Here is a 22,439-nt window from a genome sequence, read left to right as displayed (position 1 = left end):
CATGGTGTGCTTTCAGCTACAAGTCAACCTCTCTACCCGGTCCTCAAGCAAACCTCATGTCCCCAGTCAAACTGGCATTCCTAAGATCCTTGTTTATAGAGATTATGAAGATTCTACTGGCAAGTGACTCTTCACCAGGATGGTTGAGAAATGAGTATGATATAAATTAGAGTTAAGGTTTCTTTTTCACTTTGTTGCTAAAAATGATTATACCTGATTTTGAGAATAAGGATAAATTCTTCTAAGGCAATGTTAGAAAACAAAACAAAAGCAGAAAAGAAAACTTTAATGTATGTGTTAAATGAGGGAAATTGAATTGAGTGGGCACACTTTTGTATTTAGATGTTATTGTTGATAAACTTAATGTAGATATTAATCCAGAGATCATGAGAGGTTTTTTGTTTTTTCAAATACTGTTCTTATTTACATAGAATAGAATTTGAAAGAAAGTAATGGTTCATTAAGTAGGAGTATTACATAATGGAAAATGAATGTATGAAAAAGTATATTCATATAAAATAGAAATGCAATGGAAAATACTCATTCATCTAAAAATTCCGTTTATGTGAAAGTTGAAATGTCTATGTCAAGTTAACTGTCAAATAAAGAGTAAAAAAGGATTGCTCCAGGATTGCCTGTCTGTAATGCTATTTAAAAAAAATACTAATTCAACAACATTTTAAACAATGTCTTCTCTCCTTGGTTCTTAAATTTTTATTTAGCTGACTTAGAAGGATTGGGATTGTTGTTAGAGACGTTACAATCAGAAATGAAGTTCTGTATTTCATGGAGCCCTTTGTTCTCTGCCTCTTCTTTAAATTCTAATGTCTTTGTGTGTGTGGGGGGGGGGTTTGCTTAAATGTGTTTACAAATAAAATAAAGAGGAAGAAAGAATGATTAAACTCCAAAGTGTAACAGTGAACACTGCGTTAAGAAAACACAAAAATGACTTTCAATGAAATTCTTCAAACATGAGCCATTCCATTCACAGAGACCTTTTGATTCCACTATGCAGAGCATTTCAAGGACTTTCCACGCATCTCTCTTCACTTCTCTGACTTCTTCTGTCTAACATGGGCTGATAGATTTCAGCCACTACACAGTAACCAGTGTGAGGTGTTAGAGTTTCAATTTCAACCACTCTGTGGGTGCCTTCATATACCTTTTGCTCCTGTATACAAGCAGGAAAAATGAGATGATAAACGGTTTTTAGTAAGTCATTGACTTGCTCTATTTTTTTTATAAAATTATTAAGTTGTTTGTAACGACTGTAGTAGATGGGCTGTAGGTTTTCTTCCCAGACACACCCTCCTTCTCTGGGGTCCTAGATCACAGACTGATAAAGGGACAGGTCACATGGCTGTGAAGGTACCACATGACTTCTCCCTTAGTGATGCTGATGGATTGACCCCTTGGTCAGAGTCTCTTTTTCAAGAATTTAAACTGTGCAAGAGGGGAATGCAGTAGATTTGGAGACACCTGTAGACATGCAGCATGTGACCTCCAACAGAGTGAGGTTCTTTAAGACTTCCTTTCCCATTTCTCCTTCCCAGTCACTACAAATCCCAGTAGCACTTATTCCTTGCTTCTGGCTGTCCATAAGATTGATACCTCCTAATAAAACTCTTCCTCTCCCCTCCACTTTTCTATCTGAATCAGTTTGGATGGGTTTCTGGTTTTATACAGCCAAAGGAAACTTGTCTTAGATGGACCCCTCCCCCCAAAAAAGGAATATTCAATTAACCACCAAACCAAAATAAAGGCACCAGAGGATTATAATATCATAGCAAAATTGGCACAAATATATAATCCAAATGCCACTTTAAGGTGTGTAAAGTCCATAAAAATGAATATTGTGACAATCAAATGGAATTAAATATTGTTACTACCAATCTTGGCTATGCAGGGAAGATCAAATGGAGACCAGCTGAGTGGCTGAAAAGCTGCAAACACACATATGCACACACGCAACTTCTGATGGTGATGCCAACCACTAATTGTTTATCAAGGAGGGTGAAAGTGAGAAGGAACTAAAAAAAGATAAGGGAAAATAAGAGGAGCTAGAGTAGCAAAAGACAGGACATATTTTATGGCTAAAGTGTTGCTTAAACAAAAGAAAAAATAGCAAACTTATCTATTCATCTGAACTTACCATTTCTAGTGAATTGTTAATTATAAATACTCGGTATACTAGCTCATAGTAACTTTCCACTGATACATCTTTTCCTTTTTCATCTCTATGTGGTAAGTTGGGAGCATGGAGAATCACCAGCAAAGATCCATTAACTCGGGTTATATTCATGACTGGAGGATCTATTTTTGCTGGAGAAAGAATAGGAAATTTTGATGAATGATTAAAAAAATGGAGTATTTCACATGGACACATTATGCATAATAACAAATCATTATTAAATTCAGATACCTGGCAAAAATCATTATGGAGAGACACTGCTGACACCTAAAATATAAATATCTGAGAATTTTCTTTGAAGTTGATGTTTTATTTGCAAAGACTGTTACATTCTGAATCAGCTTTAAGTTGACATTTATCAATCATTTCCATAGCTTGCAGTGATTGTTTTGGAAAATGAAGTACAAAATGTTATTTGGGCTAAGATCTTAGAGTAAGGCAAATATTTTGTAGGTCCTTAAAAATGTAAAATTTCAAAGCAGCCTTAGAATCATTTGAAGACTTGTTGCTATAAAATTATTTCAACAGGATTATGTTATACACCATGGAATAGCACAAGAGTGATCGAGAGAGAATTTTTGTTTCTTGCATTTTGGTATCAATACCCAGATGATTGTTAACTAGGAAAGAAAACTAAATAAATTAATAGTCACTGTAATTTCCACCAGATTAACTATAGTAATTCTAGATAAATTTAGTTCTTTAATGGATTTTGTTGTTGTTTTCCTGTTTGGCATTCATGATATATTTTCAATTTGTAGATTTCTGTCTTTCATAATTCTTGAAAATTAGCCATGATTGATCAGTGGAGAGAGAGAGAGAGAGAGGTGCTTTTCTTCGGGAATTTCAGTTCTACATCTGTTAGCATCTCTTATTTGATTTTCCATGTCTTAATTTCTTTTTTATTTTTCTATCTTTTTTCTCAGCAGAGGATTCTGAATGGTTTCTTCAGAGGTGTCTTCCAGTCCACCAATTTACTATTTAGTCATATCTAAACTGATTTTTAACCCCCAAAATCAATTTTTTAACTTCAATTATTATAATTTTTTCATTTCAATGAGCTCTATTTGAGTCTTTTTCAATCTATCTGGTTTTAATAATATTCTGTCCTTTGACTATGTTTTCATTCCCTCTCTTATTTCTTTAAACTTTTTTCTTTTACTGTCTACTTCCAATATTACAAATTCTCAAAGTGCTGGTCTGGCCAGTGCTTGTTTCTGCCAACCTTGCTTGTATTGATCTGCTTCTTTGTTTTTGTATTGTGAGCACATGTTTAAAGTTGACACTTCCTTTTTTGTTGCTTTAGTGTGAATTTTAAAATCTCAAATAAACTTTTTTCTCAACCTATAAGATAGATACAGACAAATGAATCACGAGCATATGACTCAACAAATCTTTACAAATAAACACTCCTCTATAGCTACTACCCAAAACAAGAAACCAGATATTTCTTATTCTGGGTGGTAGCAGAAGCACCCCACAAACAGGAAACACCCCAGAAACCTCCTTTATGTTTCCTCCAATTACTTAACCCCAGAGGGTAACCGTAATTGTCCTGAGTTCTACCGCCATATACATTAGTTTTTGGAATCATACAATATACACTTTGTGTCTGGCTTGTTTCACTCTTTAACTTTAGCTATTCTGGTAAGTGTGCAGTACCAATTTATCGTGTTTCTAAGTTGCATTTCCCTGATGACTAATGAAGTTTCACATGTTTGTTGGCCATTTGGATATCCCTTTTTGCAAAGAGCCTGTTCAAATCTTTTGTGTATTTTTTAATTGGTTGTCTTTTTATTATTAGTTTGTAAGGGGTCTTTGTACATTCTGGGCATAATCTTTTGTCAAAAACATGTATATAAATATCTTCTCTCTGTGGCTCACGTTTTCATCGTTTTAATGTATATTTTGATACACAGAGGTTCATAATTTTAGTGTAGTCTAATTTACCAGTCATTTTCTCCATCATTAGTACTTTTGGAAGTCTGCTTAGCCCCAAATCACGAAAATCTTCTCCCATGTTATTTTATAGAATGGAAGCCAGCAAGCATCCTCTGTAAAGGGTCAGACAATGCATATTTTAGGCTTTGTGGGCCATATATGGCTCTGTGGTAGTTGCTTGACTTTACTGCTGTAGAGTGAAAGCAGTCACAGACAAAATGTAAACAAATGGGTGTGACTATAATCGGATACAATTTTGTTTCCACAGGTTCAATTTGGCCTGCAGTCTGTCATTGCTAAGTTTTATTGTTTTCATCGAGCCAGACTTGATTTTGTAAATGGGTGATGTAGGGGACCGAGACTTCTTGTTTTCCCAATGGACCCAGTCTCATGTATTAAAAAGACCATAGTCACACCACTGAACTGCACCATGGACATAGACCACATGACCTCATCTGTGTGGTGCAGCTTCTGAATTTGGGTTTAAGTATTTGGATTTGCAAGGCATCCCATGGCATCATCACGCTGGCACAACCTCAAGCTGGTGTTTTCTGAAACATGAGAGTTGTGTATATTTGAATCTCAAACCTTTCTGAATTTAGGAAACACTTGATTCCTAACAGAATCAAGACTGAAACATACACATTTCTTTGTTTCCTCCCTTGCCTGGAAGGGCTTTTCCTGGTCTGCTGTTTCATGGAAAGTGCAGCCCCTTGAGGGTAGAAGATTTTATGGCCGGAAACTCCCCACTTTGTGCTGGCTTATGACACTGTCTTCTGCCCCAGGAGTGGCTGTTTCCTCCCACGGTCTAGTTACTAAATTGGGCAAAGGCCCTTGTGGCAGTGGGACTTCACTGCTTCTCCTGTGGTTTCCAGCTACCTTGTTTTCACTCCTGGAGATTTCCTTTATCTTCGTTCATGTTCCTCTATAGAGTTAAGAGAATGTATTATATTTTATCCAGAATTTCTCAGCATTTTAGAAGAGGAGGATTCCCACTCCACCACCACCCAGCTATTTGATTTGGAACCAAAAATTATTAATTCACTTTTCAACTAGGTTGGAAATTTTGCCTAATTGCTTGAAGAAGGAATTCCCCGTTGTTTACATTTTAATCCTGCAAAGTGGTTGATGTTTCACCCCGTATATGGTTTTCATGCTCCAAATTCTGGTGACCATTGACCTCTTACCTATCACTTGCAAGGAGAGAAGAATGAGTCACTGTTCAGTTTTGTAGGCTAGTATGATGTAAAATTAATTTTCTCCTAGATTAAAAAAAACATATTTTTAACATTCTTTTTATATTTAGCACCCCAAAAAACAGAAAGAAACAAAAACCCAGTTTTTCTTTTGTGTGACTCAGAGTTTAGACTTCCTTTAATTGGTAGAAATTAGTTGAAGATAAATACTGTCAAGATCAAACATCATTTGTATTTTTTCACTAAAATATTTATGTTTAAAATGACTAATATTTGTCCCTTCTTGCCCAAGTTATGACTGTTAAAGAATTTTTTTTAATCATATGCATACAGAACTTTTCCTCTGAATTTATCAATTCATTATCTTAGATTTGGGTTGTCTAATGTGTTATTTAACCCTAAATACAGGTGAAGCACATATTTCAAGCATTGGCCCAGGAATACCAGGGAGCCTGGCTCCGGACTTCACAGGGACTCCTGATCTGTGATCTATGATGACGGACTTTGTGACTCAGTGACCATTCTTGGCCCATTCACTGGATTGTGATTATGTTACAATGACCAATTTAAGACAACATGAGCTCACAGCACCGTTTTCCTAATTGACTGCTCTCTTCTTGAAGTATTCTCTTCCTGTGGCATTCACCAATAAAGCAGTCCTCTGATTTCCTCCTATCTCTTTGGCTGTTTTGTCTCAGTCTCTTTTTAAGATTTATCTTCCCTACTCAAGCATTGTACTATATGCAAATTACATACAAATTTGTGTCTCTAATAGACCCTTGGATCTATACAGATATTTTTCTTGGGTGTCTGGAAAGCATCTTAAACTCAACATATTCAGAATTAAACTCATGATCTCAATTACCCTTCACCCTGTCCAACTGGTCTTTTTCCATTGAACTTCATCAAAAACATCTCAGTGATTCATCTGGTTATGCCAACCACAAACTTAGACGTCATCTTCAACATGTCTTTCTCCCTTGACCCTATAGCCAACCCATCACCAAGTCCTGCTAATTTTTCCTACCAAAATGTTCCTCCAACAATAGATTTTCTATAGCCCTTTTCATCACCCCAATTCAAGCCAAATCCCACCTCCCATGGACTGTTACAGGGATCTACCTCACCTGTATCTAATTTGTATTTTTCTGATATATACCCTTAAATATAGCCAAAATGATATTTTCAATGCACAAATCTGATCACATGGCCCCTGATTAAATTTACATTTTTCTGGAGGAAGTCATAACTCCTTAACAGAAAATTCCCATTCATGGTGCTCCAGTCCCACCTCATTTTGTGCCCCCCACCCCCCGCCTGCTCTTCTTCACCAAATGAGTTGTCTTTTAGTCTCTTGTATTTGCCATGACCCCCACAGGGTCTTTGCCAATGCTGTTCCCTTTGCCTGGAATGCTCTATTCTGCCCTCTTTGCAGAATTAACCCCTACTCATCTTTAGGTATCACCTCAAGTATCATTTCTCCAGAGACGCCCTTCCTGATCTCCCTGATTGGGTCCCTCCTCGACCTGGCTTTCATAGTGCTGCATGGCTCTTCTGTACCACCTGTTGTCGGCATCATTTTATGTTTGTTTGTATGATTATTTTATTAATGTCTATCTTCCTTATTAAACAGAAAGCTCTATGAAGAAAGAGACTTTGCTTCTGCTATGCTTATTATTTTCTTCCCAAGACCTAGTATAACGCCAGATAGTAAGTGCTTACAAATACTTGCTGAAGGAATAAAGAGGCAAGGCGATTATTTAGCCTGAAGTTAGCCCATTCCATTAGAAAATCAAGCCTATTCTAAAACTCCACAACTATTTTAATCCAAGAAATTCTGGGGTTAGATAATTCTGAAATCTTATGAAGCCTCAAATCCTGCTTTTAACTTAAGAGAAAAATTTTAAAAATCTTGCTTTGTCTCTAGATAGACACCAGAAACCAGAAATTCCTAACCAAAATAACTTCCTGCTGCCCAGAAACAGGTCTCAAGTGAGTCAAGATGTCCAGCTGGCTCATTAGGCCTGTATCACAGATTCTAGGAACATACTGTCCTAATGCCTTAGAAACATGTTTTTTAAAACATGTTCTTCAAAAAGCCTCAGGAGCTGTGTAGCAGGAGAGGGCAAAGCTGGAGGGTGAAGGAACAGCCGAGTAGGCAGGGCTCCTCACTACTGCCTCACCAAGTACAATTTGAATTCTTTTATGCCCTGGGCTTCCTATTCTTCTAGCTAAGAGTTACTGGAATAGTCTTTTCTAGTTCTTTTTTTTTTTTTTTCCTTACTGGGGATAGCTGCATAGAAAGAACATAAGAGCTTCTTAACTCAACACTATCTCAATTTAAATAGAATTGAGCCAGTCTTACCTCATGTCAGCCAATGCTAATCCTGCCAACTAGCCTAATGGATCCCACTTGAGGATTTTTTTGAAAAAAAAAAAAAAATTCATGAGATACACTTCATATCCACCAGGACTGCTATAAGCAAAAAGTCAGATAGTGTTGCTGAGGATGTGGAGAAATAGAAACCCTCATACACTGCTGATGGGAATGTAAAATGGTGCCACTGCTTTAGTCTGACAGTTCCTCAAGTAATTAAACAGAGAGTTACAGTGTGATCCAGCGATTCCACTCCTAGGTATATACCCAAGAGAAATAAAAACACATCTATATGAAACTTGTCCATGAATGTTTACAGGAGCACTAGTCATAGTAGTCAAAAGGTGGAAACAACGCAAATGTCCATCAACTGAGTAATGGATAAACATAGTGCAGTATACCCATGTCCTGCAATATTATTCAGCCACAAAAAAGAATGAAGCACTGACATGTGCTACAACATGGACAAACCTTGAAAACATTATCCTAAATGAAAGAAGTCAATCACAAAAGATCACATATTATATGATTCCATTCACATGAAGTATCAAGATGAGGGAACTCTACAGAGACAGAAGGTAGATTAGTGGTTATCTAGGGCTGAGAGGCTGAAGGAGGGAGGGAACAGGAAGGTGATAGCCAAAGAGTGTGTAGTTTCTTTCTGAGGTGACAAAAATGTCCTAAAATTGACTATAGGTGATGGTTGTACATATCTGTGAATATACTAAAAATTATTGACTTGTATATATTATAGGAGTAATTGTAAGGGGTATGAATTCTTTTAAAAAAATCTGGATGGAGGCAGTGAGAACCTATTTCCCTGGTGTCCCGTACTTGCTCAACAGGCTCAGAACAAAGTGGTCATGTGAAAGGAGTGGAAGCCGTACAGACTTGACAACATGGACTTCTGCTTGCCAAGACTGGACCAACACTGCAGTGTGTCCAATTTCCCAGTAAAAAGGACTGGTGCTGAACCCCCAGTGAAGTTCATTTTATTTAGCATATTTTTTTTGATCCCTTCCAATAGGAAGGGGACAAGAGACACTGGAATAGATACTTTTCTGATTTTGCATTTGTTTTTCCTGCTTCAGTGCTTTTATCAGCAGTCCCCATGATCACCCCTCACCATAGATATAGCAAATGCCTTGTTCATGAACATAGTACTCCACGATATATTGCTTATGACAGAAAATCTAGGTCAACATGGAAGAAGTGGTCTCATATCCACAGGAATATTTGGCCTTACCATATACCCCATCACTCAGAACCCCTTGACTTGATAGGAAGGTAGAGTGGATAATTGAAAACTCAGTGTGAGAGACAATATTTTGAGAGGTGAAATTTGAATTGGTATATTCTCTAACCTTTTATCAAATGTATGGTGCTATTTCTTCCATAGATGGAATTCATGGTCTAGGATACAAGAAGTGGAGGCAGGAGGGGCAATTCTCACTATTAAACACAGTGAACCACTCATCAAATGGTTTGTTCCCCATACACTTGATTCTTAATTCTTCTGGGTTATAACAACAGTGGTTTTCAAGAATAGGAAGTTGAGGCAGCCTCCGGACAGTCTGGAGCTCCTTATACCATTTAACCAACAAGGAGAAAATGAGGCCCTTGTGTCATCTAGGGTGACTGGTTCTGATTCTCAAAGGGAAATAGAGTTGTTATATATACAACAGGGTCAAGTATGCTTGGCATCCTCTGGGGTTCCCCTTAGAACTCCTATATTCAGTGATAAAAACTAATATAAGACTATGTTACGCTAATACAGGAAAGATCAAAAAGACTCAAACTCCTTGAGAATGTACGGTTGAGGTGCTGAGTGAAAAGAAAGCAAATGTTGAGTTAATAATGAGGAAAAAAATTATAAATATTAACTATAGCTTCATGATGAGTTGCAGTAGTGAAGACTGTAATAAATACCTGTATTTTCTACTTGGTTTTGTTTTGCATATCTTTGTACATATACATTAAACACTTTCTTTTTTTTCCCATAACTTTTGTCTACTATTTTCTATAAGGTCTATTGGTAATGGTTTCTTTCATAATTTGAACCATAGGTTATAATAAAATATATTATTTTGAGATTATGAATAAACTAGAAGAAGAATATACATCATTGAGAAATGAATACAAGAAAGCACTCTGGTTCTTCCCTTTTGGAGAGGTAATTAAAAGTCTTAATTTCTTCAACAAAAAATCCTTCTAATGTGTATTTTCAGGAACTTGACTCTCATGCTCAGGAAGGGCAATATGACTCCTTTTCTGCTATCTAAAGAGACTTCTTTTTTCTAGGAGGCAACATCTCAGCAGTGGGATAGCGTGTCAGCTCTGCAGTTGGATGCAACCAAATGTGAACGCTGACTTGGAGGAATACAAGCTGTGAGACCTGGGTTGCTATTGAAGGCTTGTGATTTCCTGGGCTGTGAAAGGGGAATAGTAAGAGCCATTTGCTAGAGTCGTTCTGAGAGTTAGATCTAATGAGATGGCGGAGTGGACCTCAGCAAAAAAGAGGGCCAGGAAGCTAGCCATGCTCTGTGAGGGCTATTTTAAGTCAGGGAGAGCAAATGCTAAGAAAGTCCACAGAACTCACTTTCCCACCAGGGAGTGAACCGCTGTGTCATGGTCCAGCCTGAGTGGATCCCAGCCAAGGTCGTCCTCACTCTCCCGTAATAAGGTTCCCATATCTCTGACGTTTCATCGGTTAGGTCACAAAAGAACTCTCGAATACCCCAACAGTCCTCTTTATTTTTCCATTGTCTCTGTCCATACCTATAGAAAGGAAAAGACAAAGCTCTGAGTTCCTTTATTTCACTGAAGGAGTCTTCAATTTTTTCAGTCTATCGATTTTTTAGACTGTTTGCAATCTGTCCTTCAATATCAGTACCACGGTGAAAGTTGACAGCTACTCTTAAGTATGTTTTTAAAAATTTTCCTTTTTGTTAATTAAAATGTTATCTTGATGAAAGATAAACTCAAGTCTGATAACTTCTCTATTTCTAGCATAAGGATTTGGGGTTTTTTAGTACTTAGTGAAGGTTTTCTTCTGACGTCTGTACCAACTTCCATTTTTTTGAGTATGAGCTCTCCACATCCTTAATGTCCCTGAGGTTTCAACTGCTTATGGTTTTCTTCACTTCTCATCAGCTAGTTGTTGAGTCATGTGGCTGATTCTGAGAAGTTGCTACCACTTTTCATCTCAGGTGATGCTTGCCCAACAAGTAAGGTCGGTCTCCTTTTTGACAAACAGGGTTGGGGGGAAGGGGCGTTGTAGTGAGGGTTATATAAGGAGTTTGCAGCTAGAGGCTGGGAGAAAGGGAGGAGTGCCCACGAAGCAAAGGTAATGAGGCAAAGAGCCAGCTAGGCTGATTCAGCTGAAGACTGTGGGGTGATGCAACAGCCAAAGGGAAGATGTATACTTCCCCTCCTTACCGGTTACAAATCAGAGAGAAAAACAGTAAGATGGTGGTGGGCACAGAGCAGGAATTAGAGGCTGGGAGGAAAGCTTCCAAAATACTTGTTGAAGGACTTGAAATATAACTTTCTTGACACATAGTGAGGAATATTGTTTGTGCCTGTACTCTGGGAGCTCTATGATGACAGCAGTTTCATTATATCAGAAGAAATCATAACATACCTGGAGCACAATTTAATGTTTTTTATTGATGAGATACTGTCTTTGCTAGCTGAATTTAGCTGTGATGAATGGCTTCTCTTTTAATGTAATACGTCATTTTTTGTCCTATGCCAAATGGCACGGATATTAACAGTAGACCCACGAGAACTGGGTAGACCCAAACTGAAAGATTTCAAAAACATAAATCTGCATTGTGCTGTTGAAACTACCATATAGGTAAGAATAGATCCAGGTATTCTGAATTTTATACAAGTTTGGGAGCCCTATTTAAGAAAAAGAATTAAAACTATGAAATTCTTCCAGGGGACCCCAAAGTTTAATCTTCATTACTTTCATGGATAAAATAACTTCTAATCCACTTTTTATGTTGGATCATAAGTAGGCCCACTTTGGACATATTTATGCTGTGTAAGGGAGAGGAAGAAAAAGATCACTGATCTCTACTTCTCATGAGCAGGAAGCATCTCCAACGATGCACGTATCTATTTTTAGAGTGGAGAAATCTTTATTATAAAGATTTGTAAAGTTTACAGTTGCTACACAAAATATATTGAGAAAAGCAGCAGCAGTTAAAGACTGAGAAACTTCTGGAGACAGTCCTTATGAAGTTAGGGAGAGGTTGATTAATGGAAAAATCTGACCTTGGACGTACCCTGTGCTGGAGAGACACGAATGAATTTATGGCATAAAAATGGCTATTTTGTTCCATAGCTGCATCTGAGTTTCTGAATTTCTAACTAGAAAAACCATAAAAGCTAAATTGTAATATCTCCTGTCTCATGTTCAGCCAGCATCTCAAACTATGTAAGAGAAGGAACAGCCTCAACTCTCCCCCTGTGTCCCCACGCCCGCCCCCACCAAAATATATGGGATGTAAGGGCAGGAAAATCTGCCATTTGTAAATTAGAAGTTTCTGTTTCCAAGCCTTGATCCAGGAAAGGAGTAGATTATATCTGAGTTTTGGCAATGATCCACCAGAACTAGCCTGAGGACCACACGAGAGGAACGTGCAGCGGCACGTTCCAAGTTGCGTTCGTACTTACAGGAAACATCCATTTTTGGAAGGAGTTTTCCAAATAGTAATCCCACTCTAAAAAAAAAAATCTTTAAATTTCAAATGTAGTTTACACACTCACATTCACGTGTTCAGCAACTTCTTTTTTAACTATTAATAGTACATCAATTTAATTGAGTACCTATTATGTGCAAACAAATTGCTTCTAACATTCACTACACGAATACGTATTTAGAGTCTACTGTGTGTCAGGCTCTGCTGTGAAGCCAAAGGCTGAGCCTGTAAGGTCTCAGTGCTGGGTCTCCAAGGGATAACGTTGTCTCCCCCAAAGGAGTGTACATCATCATGCATTTTGTGTCACATTTAGGGCAGACAAGACACTCCTGCCCCGACCTCTGCTTCTTCTCAACCCTTCTGAAACTGAGAAAAAAAGCTCAGATCCTAACCCTTCACTGCATTTTAGAAGCTGTAATCTCAGTGGCCATCTCCACCAGCCGGAGCCAGCTCAGATTACTTACATTTTATACTGCACAAAATAGATACCGCTGTTGCCGGTACAAGCCCGCCCAGGCTGCCAGTGCAAAATGTTGTGAAAATTTCGGGACTGAAAATGTACTCGCTGAGGCTTCAGAGACTCATGGGCTGACTGAGTTTCTAAAATAATAAGAAAAGGAACAACACTAAGCATTGTAGGAGCGCCATTGTTATAAGCAGTCGTTTTCAATGTGATGCCTGCATCAGGATTCCCTGAAGTAGCTGCTCTTAAGTGCAGATGGTGAGAGCGGAGCCCAGAAGTCAACATTTTGAATCCTCAGTGTGATGATTTTGACGCATGCTAAAGTTTGCGAACAGTTGTGTTCCAGACTATAAAAAGGCTGAGTGATAAACTCCCACCCCATTCCCAAGCTGGAGAGGAAGAAATAGGAGTGAAAAGATATTGTCCTGGGTCCCTTCCCTGGTGATGATGGAGTGTGATGCCTGGGATGAAAGGCCCAGGCCTGGCCGCTTGCCCACCTTCCTGCATGACCCCTACTCTGGGGCCAGCTGTCGTCTGGGATCAATTCTGCCTCCAGGACCTCAGCCTGGGACTCGGTCCTCTTATCTCTGGTTCTTGCTACAGCTCTGTGTCCTGCCTCATTGCCCTCTACCATTCTCAGCTGACCTGGCTTTATTCCACCCCTGAGGGGCTGCTCTCACCTGCCTGCATCCCTGCTCCAGGTACCTGGTGTATGGCTCAAGGGGACTGGTCCAGGCTGTGGATGGAAACTGCCCAAGGCCCTACCGTGGGGCCTCATGTGCCTGAGAAGAGTCTCAACAGGAGACATGCTTGGAAGGGAGATAAATTCACACTGGTATAGCTGGTGATTTCTTGCTCAATTCATGTGACATGGAGGCCAGTCTCATCTGCATTTAGTCCATTGGACGCAAGAGACCTTTGACAGAATTTCATTCTAGAGTCTGAAGGAAACCAGAATATGTTACCCCCAAATATGCCTCTTTGACATAAAAATGATTTTGAGCTGAAGGCAATTAAGCAGCAACAAAGGTGGGAAAAGCTCTCTCAACCTCCCCTCTTTTCTGCCTAAAGGCAGGACATAAATTCTCCTTTTACTGGAGACAGTCTCTTGCCAGCCCAGAGAAGACACTAGAAGGATCTGCAAATAAAACTTATTTCATTAGTTTCCTCCCACAGATTTACTTTCCTAATAGACTGCCACCCTTGGAAGCCGAAGATTGCTTTCCTTTGTCCTGTCTTGTTCCTATGGTTGTGTCGTTCTCTGTTGAAGATGCCACATGAGCCAGAGTTCTAGGCTGTTATTCTGAGTTTCTCTTTGTTTAAGTTCCCCCAGTGTTGTGCACTGCACGCCTTAATAAACTGTTTCCTTGTTAATCTGAATTTTTGTTAGAGTCCCAGTTGATCTTTTTTATTGAATAAATTGGACATGTAACATTGTGTAAGTTAAACAAACAAAAAAACCCACCACAGTCCCAGCTGAAAACCTAAAATGGGCAGAAGTAAAGCTTTGCCTCCCTGGCAGGTCTGAAATTTCTGCTAAGGGAAAGGCAGGTGGCCAGAAGGAGGAGTCAGGAAGCACATCCTCTGTCTTTTCCCTGATGTCATTTTCTGCCAGCCGACCCCTGGCTTCTCCAGAGTGGCCTCGTTTCTCCTGCTCCGCCATGCTAGGGGTGATCCCCTCCCAGATCTCGGCATTGGCCTTTCCTTTTTCCTATAACTCTCTTCCCTGGATTTCCACATGCCTCATTTCTTCACCTTCTCAAGTCTTTGCTCAAATATCGTTAAAATGGAAGCAAGTACTCCTAAGCCCATGACCTCAGCTCTGAACATTCAAGATTTGTTATTTTCTAATGAAACGGGCTATTTTTTTAGGTATTTGTTTTTAACCAACCAATAGTAACCAATAGTAGAAAGCACAATAGTATTAATCAGTAGTGTTAATACTGTTATTTTGTTTTTGTCTGTTTTAACTTTTACTTTTTGGGACTTCCTTCAGTTCATCAAGTGGTGATGTGTACTTGGAAAGAATCTATTGCCACCACTGGTTTTGCTCATCGCAATCACTACCCAGTTAATCATACTTAGTCCGTAAAACTCCAGAGGCTTTCAGGAGATGACAGATTTCCTGAAGACCCTGCCTAGACTTGATCTGCTGTCCTGAAGATAGGTGGTTCAATGACCTTTATCTCATCTGTCTTCAGATTTCTTCCCTCATTTTGGTAACCCCACTGTAACCACCATCAAAGAAAATAGCAGATCACTCTGGATGGGACACGGGGGATTTTATGAGCATGAGCTCACTGAATCCACCCAACTTTTCTAGGAAAAAGGGACTCTTGCGGTCTTCCTCTTACAGACCAGAACCCAAGCCTTGGAGAGGTGAAAGTGCTGGTGCAGCAGCAGTGAAGCTGATTTCACGCCCAGGCACTCTGCCTCCAGAGTCTGAGTCTCCCCTACCACAGCAAACAGAGAGGACAGCCTTGGGACAGAGGAGCCAGTGGAGGCAGCAAAGCAATGAGAGGCTGAAGATACTTCTCCTCCTCCCCCTCCTCCGCCTGACTGGCGTTCATTAATCACGGAACACGTACAAACATGAAATACACATCAGGCACTGAACTCAAAGCTTTACATCTTCTTTCACTCTCACAACCACCAAATAAGGTAAGTATTTTTATTAGTGCATCTTAAAGATGGGGAAATGGAGGCTTAAAGAAGTTGTGTATCTTGCCCAAGGTGACAAGTCTAGTAGGATGCAGAGCCAAGGTCATTTTGGTAGCACCATATCCTGCTAACTAAGCCCTTGGTATTAACAAAGACCAAAGACATGGTCTTCTCAAATCCACGCATTTCTGGGAAATGGAGGCTTCAACTGTTCTGTTATCAGTCACTGGGCAACTGGATAGTCTTGGGAAAGTTATTTGAGCCATTTACACTGAGAGGTGCCCATCTGTTAACTGCGGGTCTTGATGGCCTTGCTCAGAGGTATCCTGGGGTGATTAGATGCTCTCTGCTCTTGGACAGCTCTCCATGAACACCAGTAGCAAATTCTCACATGGTGTTTATGGTCTCTGTTCTGTGGTAGGCATAGCTCTAAGCACTTGGCATGTATGAACTCATTTAATCCTCACAGTGACCTATAATCCCCATTCTACAGATGAAGCAATCGAGGCACATGTGGTTAAGCCAACTGCCCATGTTTTTTCTAGATAAAAAGATGGCAGAGTTGAAATCCAGACTCAGAGTCTGGCTGAGGAAGCTATACTGGTAGCCACTATGCTATCTCATCCCTTGAAAGAAAAGAAATGCTAAGGAGACAGTGTTCGTTCATCCTGTGTGTAGTTTCTTGCACCCTTTTCTTGCATTAGAGTGCCTCCCCCTTAGGAGCTACGCATTAAGTCCGCATGGAGTTACTCAGGCTGCAGAGAGAAACTGACCCCACGTCTGTTCTGATTATTTCCTGACAGCAGAAAGCTGAAATTTTTACAAAGCTCAGAAAAGCACCATTACCATTTCTTTTTTTCTTTTTCTTTCTTTTTTTTTTTAACTGGAGTACAGTCAATTACAATGTGTCAACCTCTGGTGTACACACAATGTCCCAGTCATGCATACCATTTCCAACAGTCCCCTTGAGCGTACTCAGATGACAAAGCTGAGAGCAAGTAAAAAGAAATGAAGCACTTACCTACCACCCCTGTCAGGGGGAAGCTGAGGAGGAAGCCTAGAAAGCAGTGTTTAGGCGTCATGGCTGCGAGTGTGACTGGTCGGGACACCAGCGTTCCCCTCAGTGAGCGGACAGCTCTGGATAGAAGAGGAAACTAGAATCCTCCCACCGAACATCCCCTTTTTGTTTGAACCATGGTCCTTGAAGCAAATCCAATTTCATTTTGTTCATAGATTTGACTGTCTTATTGTTTGGGTGGAATAAGGACCAAGAATCACTTCAAAAACCATTTGCCATTAGGTCACTTTGATGTGGAGGCTTGTTTTGGTTGAGAACTTTGTTAGGTGAGAAGAAAGGAAAACACTGAGGACTGGCAGACTGGAAGGCAGGGTAGGGCCAGGGATTGTGCAACGTGCTCGCAGGTGAGTGAGTGAACCAACCTGTGAGGCCTTCAAGGAATTTGGCCCCGGGAGGCGGGGCGGGGTGGGGCCTGCCAGGGACAGGCCTTGGCTGACAGGGTGATTTTAATTGATGGGCTCGGTGACTGCAGCTCCCAGGGCCCCAGGCAGGGCTTCAAGCAGGTGGGTCGGGTCTCTGGTTAATTCTTCCTTTCTCTCCTTCTTGGAAGCTTCCTGAGTAACCTCCCTGGCATTCACTGCACACTCTCAGCAGCCCTGCCCCTCCGCGGCCCCGGCCTTCTCCGCGGCCCCGGCCTTCTCCGCGGCCCCCGCCTTCTCCGCGGCCCCGCCCCGCCGCAGACACTGCATTCCTCGCAGCCTCTCCCCTCGCTGTCTTCCTCCACCTTCCCAATCCACGGGGCCCTGGGCCCCACTCAGCTAATGCCTCTGCCTTTTACACGCCCACCCTCAGCTTCCAGCAATCTGATAAAGCTTTTGAGCCCATCAAACCAAGTAATTCCTTAAAAGGATGAAGGCGGAGAAAAATCATTTTGAACGACATCAAATCTTATTCATATCTTCTTGGAAATCTAATCGAACTAGGTCATCTGTTCTTTGCCCATGATTCACTACATCAGTTTTCTTACCAACATTTTTTAACCGCATGTTTTTAGAGGCACTAAAATTATACATAAAAGCACAAGAAAGTCATAAAAAAGATACTTTTAAAAGAGGATTTTTGGGTCAAAAGAAGAAATATATTCTGATTTCTTTTTCTTCTTGGGTAACTGCTTTCACATTCTTGGTAGAATCGCCCCTTTTAGTAAGAAATTGTGATGGTTGTTGAGCAGTACCCATTCATTCATTCAGTAACATATTTGTTGCCCTGCCATGTGCCAGACATTGTTCTCTGCAGCAAGGATACAAGCAGCAAATAAAATAGACATTGCCCTACCTTCCTGAAGCCGACTTCTACAGAGGGAAGTAGGTACCCTGCTGGAGCAGGATGCAGGGGTTTGTGGAGCTAACACGTTTTTCAACACCTCTGCGCTGGATCAGGCTTCTGAATCTAAACTCCTTATTTCCTCCAGGTGAACTTTCCATTGCTTCTCAGCTGACTTAGGCTTTTAAAGAAGAAATATGCAGCCTATCTTAGGTTCTCTTTGCACCATCTGGGTGCCCCCTGTCGCCTAGCCTTCTCAGCATCATATAGTATCACTTATATGTGAAATCTAAAAAAAATTACACAAATGAACTCATTTACAAAACAGAAACAGACTCACAGACATAGAAAACAAACTTTAGTTACCAAAGAGGAAAGGCAGGGAGGGATAAATTAGGAGTTTCAGATCAGCAGATACAAACTACTGTATATGAAATAGATAAACAACAAGGACCTACTGTGTAGCACAGGGAACTATGTTCAATGTCTTATAATAACCTAAAGTGAAAAAGAATATATATATATGTATAATTGACTCTAACACACCAGAAACTAGCACAACATTGTAGATCAGCTGTACTTCAATTTAAAAAAAACCAAACCCTAAAAAAAGTCACAATGCCTTGTTCTTCACTTATAATATTCATTCTGTAAAGAGATAGAATGATGTCAGAGAAGATTCAGCCAGTCATTCCTTTGTTTATTCAGTCAAGCAAATCTTCACTAAGCATGTGCTGTGTGCCAGATGCTGGGCTAGGTGTGCGGGAGTGCCAGTCCTCGGGGGCCAACAACATCTTCAGCCAGGTCTTGGTAATGAAGGACTACATGTTCCTCGTTCTCTTAAGAAAAGTGTTTCAAAACTGGTATTCTGGATGACTTCAGTGGGGTTTATCCAAGGGGGTCAGATGGACTGGGTTTCTGCTCCATACCCTTTCCTTCATTCTATGATTGAGTTAGCAGCAAGATATCTTTTAAAGTTCAGTCACAGATTATAACTTGGACACCACTCTTCTCCTCCTCAGACCTACGGAGAATCACATACCTGTAGTACCCACAACCGGGAAACTATTTGTTCTCTCTTATCAGCTGGGCCCTCAGTAACTCTACTGAGTAATACTTGTGACCTTTGAGCACTTCCGTGTTCTGGAAATAATTGCTATGCGTTATAAAATAGCTTATGGACTTGAATTCAGGAAAAAAAAAAGGAACTTCATTGTTCAAGTACTGGCAGTAAGAACAATGACCAATCTGATCAAGTTTAATCTTGATTAATTTTTGGACTATGTACACTAATAACATTATTTAAAAATCTCTATTCATAGGACTTGGGGCTTCATTAAATAATGTTTTCTGCCCTTCACTCATATTGTCCTGAATAAAAGATGCTATTGATTTTTCTTTGACTGTTCTTGATTTGGTCTTTTACTGACCTCAAAAACCCTGTTGGGCGTAACCAATCTTCACGCCCAACCACTAGCACATGCCTGTACATTGCTCTGACTCTGGAAAGATTTTCATGGCATAACTAGAGTCCAGCTGGTTGTCACTCCCTCCGCTGCACCTACTTGGGTCCTTGCCACCATCATCTCTTGCCTGGGTTGTGGCCACAGCCTCATTTTCCTGCCTCTGCCTCTGTCCTCTCTGACAGGCCGAGTGTCCCTTTTAGATCAGAGCCTTTGCTCAGAATCCTCCAATGTCTTCCCATTTCTCCCACATAAAAGTCAAAATTCTTATAGTCACCTACGAGGCACTATATAAACTGGCTCTATTCCTCTAAATGCATCTCCTAACTTTCTTCCTGACCCGAAGTGCTCCAGCCCTGATGGCCTTCTTGCTGTTTTCTCGAGCACACTGTGCACATCCCACACTGGAACCTTTTATTAACTGTCTGTTCTTGAATGCTCTTCCTGGGACATCCAGGCTCATTCCCTCATGACTCAGCTGGGATATTATCTTATCAGTGAATCCCTTCATGGCTACCCAATGTGGCAGCTTTTAGCCCCACCCTTTTATCTGCTTAATTTTTCTCCATCACACTTATCACTTGATGGACTCTGTTTTAATTCATTCTTGTTGTCTACCTCCCCAACTAGAATATAAGTTCCATGAGATCAGGCACATTGTATGTTTTGTTCACTGCTTCCCTTAGGAAGGATGCCCAGCATAGGGTAAGCACATAATGCTTATTAAATGAATCGGTGAAAAGAAATGTGATAGTAGCAGTCAGCATGAATTTGCAAGACTCAAGTTAAAAGAACAGGAAGACTCTTCTCTTTTTTTTATGGTCGGGGGTTGGGAGTCCTGGTGGGAGAGGGCTGAGATTCTCTGATCTCTGAGGTCACTGTGGTTCAGACACAGGCAACACTGCCCTTTACCGCATCGTGTGGCGCTGTTGCCAACCCTTCAGTTGGACAAATTAATCTGTGTGACCTGGGAATTACCTGCTCCTTGAAGGTTAGAGAGATTTCCCTGAGAAATAATCTGGATGCTCTTCTGGGCGGCACATGGGGGTACATAGGCGTGGCGTTTCTTTGGCCATTTCCTAATAATTCTAATTCTTCTATGATCATTAGTCTTAGATTTTTTTATCTCTTCTAGGTTCAGTTTCTATAAATCATATTTTCTTTAGAAGAGTGTCCACTTCATGCTTTTACGTTTATTTGCAGAGGGTTGAACAAATTATTCCTTTATGATGAACAAATTTCCCATTTCTCTGGTATCTCTTTTATAATTTCCTATTTTGTGTAGTGATATTTTGTCCCTTGTTTTCTTATTTTAGTTAAGTTATCTATTATTTATCTTTAAAATTTTTTTCGAGGAAACAGATTTTGTGATTAGTTACATGTTCTACTTTTTAAAACATTTTCATATCTCAGTCATACCTCCTTTTATCGTTTAAATTTATTTCTTCTGTCTTTTTTCTATTTAATTTGTTATTTTTTTTAAGAAAAACTCCTTGCATCAGGTATTTATTTCATTTGTTTTATTATTTATTTTATATCAGTACAAGTATTTACACGAGAAATTTACTCTGAAATGTCTCCCATAGGTTCTCCCCTTGGCTCTTAAATGTGATTTTTTTCCTTAAACATTTCTGCAATTTAGATTACTTTTTCTGATCCAAGCGTTTTTAAAGAGAGAACTAAAAACAAACTTTCCAAGTGGAAAAGCTTTTAAATTTCAATTCTCTTTGTTGTTTTTTCATGATTCCCAGGGAAGAAAAAGATGCTGATTTTAGCAACCATGTGCAATTTGGAAATCCCCTGTCTTATTGCTTTGCTTTCTGGGAGTTGAAGGGCAGAGAAGATTAGTATTAATTTATTATTCCTGAGCAAAGAGAAAACATGGCCAGACAGTCAACAAGATATACACTGAGCTTCTAAATAAAATTTTGAAATCCTCATGAACCTCACAGTAAGGGAAGTGCCTTTTGCATTTTAATGACTTTACATACTATTTTATTATAGCACTATAAGTAATCACCATATCTTATTACAGTGTATTTCTAGCTCCACCTAAGGCTATTTCCGGAGGTAGCTGCGAGTTGTCAAAGTTAAAGAATAACATGTATTTGAAGACAAGTGGAAGGTTTAGTGTTCCTTTTTTATAGGAAGCCAGAGATGTCAGACCACAGTGGGGAAAGCCTGGACTTTGGAGTTAGGTGAAACCTAAGTTCGATTCCCTCAAAATACACTTCTCAGAACTTCATCCATTTGTAGTGGGGTCCCCATTCTGGTACTCAAAGACTTATAGGATGTCTTTTCTTTTTTTTTTTTAAATCCTCCCTCCCTAGAATGCCCAGACAAACCCAGAGCACTGACTAACTTCATTTGATTTCTTGTGGTCTCTGAACACATTAAACATCCCATGTTCCCCAAAATAGGCTCTCCAGCTTCATCCTGCAGAGGGCGCCTGCCTCCTCTTCCAGCCTGTGTCTTTCCCTCAGCCAAACAGACACCAGCAGAGGTTCCTGCCTAAGGTCATGCTGGATTCCTGGCTCCCATATCCCAGCTCTTGGTGGACTCCTTAGCTTTTGAGCTGTACCCTGCCCCCACTCCACAGCTGCAAAAGGTACCAGCCCTGCCATCCTCAGTGTTTCATGTGCATTCTGAGTTCCTGCTATATTGTATTCTTAAGATACACCTCTTTGATTTCTAGTTTACCTAAAGAACAATTTTTACCTTTCCTGTGACCCAGTTTCCTCCCTTGGAAAAAAATGTATAATACTTGCCTCACCAGGTGGCTCCGAGGGTCAGTAAGAGAAATCTGGCTAACGTCTGGTTATAGCAGAAGCTTGATAAACTTTAGTCTCTCCTGCAGGCTTGATGAGTTGATAGCTGTCATGGTGTTTCTCATTCAAGCAGGAATCCTGCTGTGTGGAAAGAGGATCCCTAAGGATAGAGGGTGAGTCATATCTGGTTTGGCGCTCTCCCTGCAGGAAAACAATGTGGGTAAATGATGGAAATGAACAGTTCACTGATCTTGGCACACTTTCACAGAACGTGGCAATTGGTACTCAATAAAAAGAAGAGCTGGGTGTCTTTTGGCTTACCTTCC

The 22,439-nt window shown here is 40.1% G+C and overlaps 1 protein-coding gene across 1 annotated transcript; it reads right to left on the bottom strand.

The window, feature by feature from the left end:
* Positions 1-264: 264 nt before the first annotated feature.
* IL22RA2 (interleukin 22 receptor subunit alpha 2) lies at positions 265-16,749 on the bottom strand. Its single transcript, XM_010983738.3, has 5 exons — positions 16,563-16,749; positions 12,882-13,017; positions 10,305-10,483; positions 2,153-2,322; positions 265-1,171 (listed from the first exon to the last, which is right to left on the bottom strand). Exons 1-5 carry the CDS (start codon positions 16,621-16,623, stop codon positions 1,022-1,024), a joined length of 696 nt encoding a protein of 231 aa, XP_010982040.1. The 5' UTR covers positions 16,624-16,749; the 3' UTR covers positions 265-1,021.
* Positions 16,750-22,439: the final 5,690 nt, after the last annotated feature.

Source organism: Camelus dromedarius, chromosome 6, assembly GCF_036321535.1.
Source record: "Camelus dromedarius isolate mCamDro1 chromosome 6, mCamDro1.pat, whole genome shotgun sequence".
In the NCBI taxonomy this organism is placed as follows: domain Eukaryota; kingdom Metazoa; phylum Chordata; class Mammalia; order Artiodactyla; family Camelidae; genus Camelus; species Camelus dromedarius.
The sequence above is the reverse complement of the archived record's forward strand: the minus strand, read 5'-3'. Positions and strand labels throughout refer to the sequence as shown.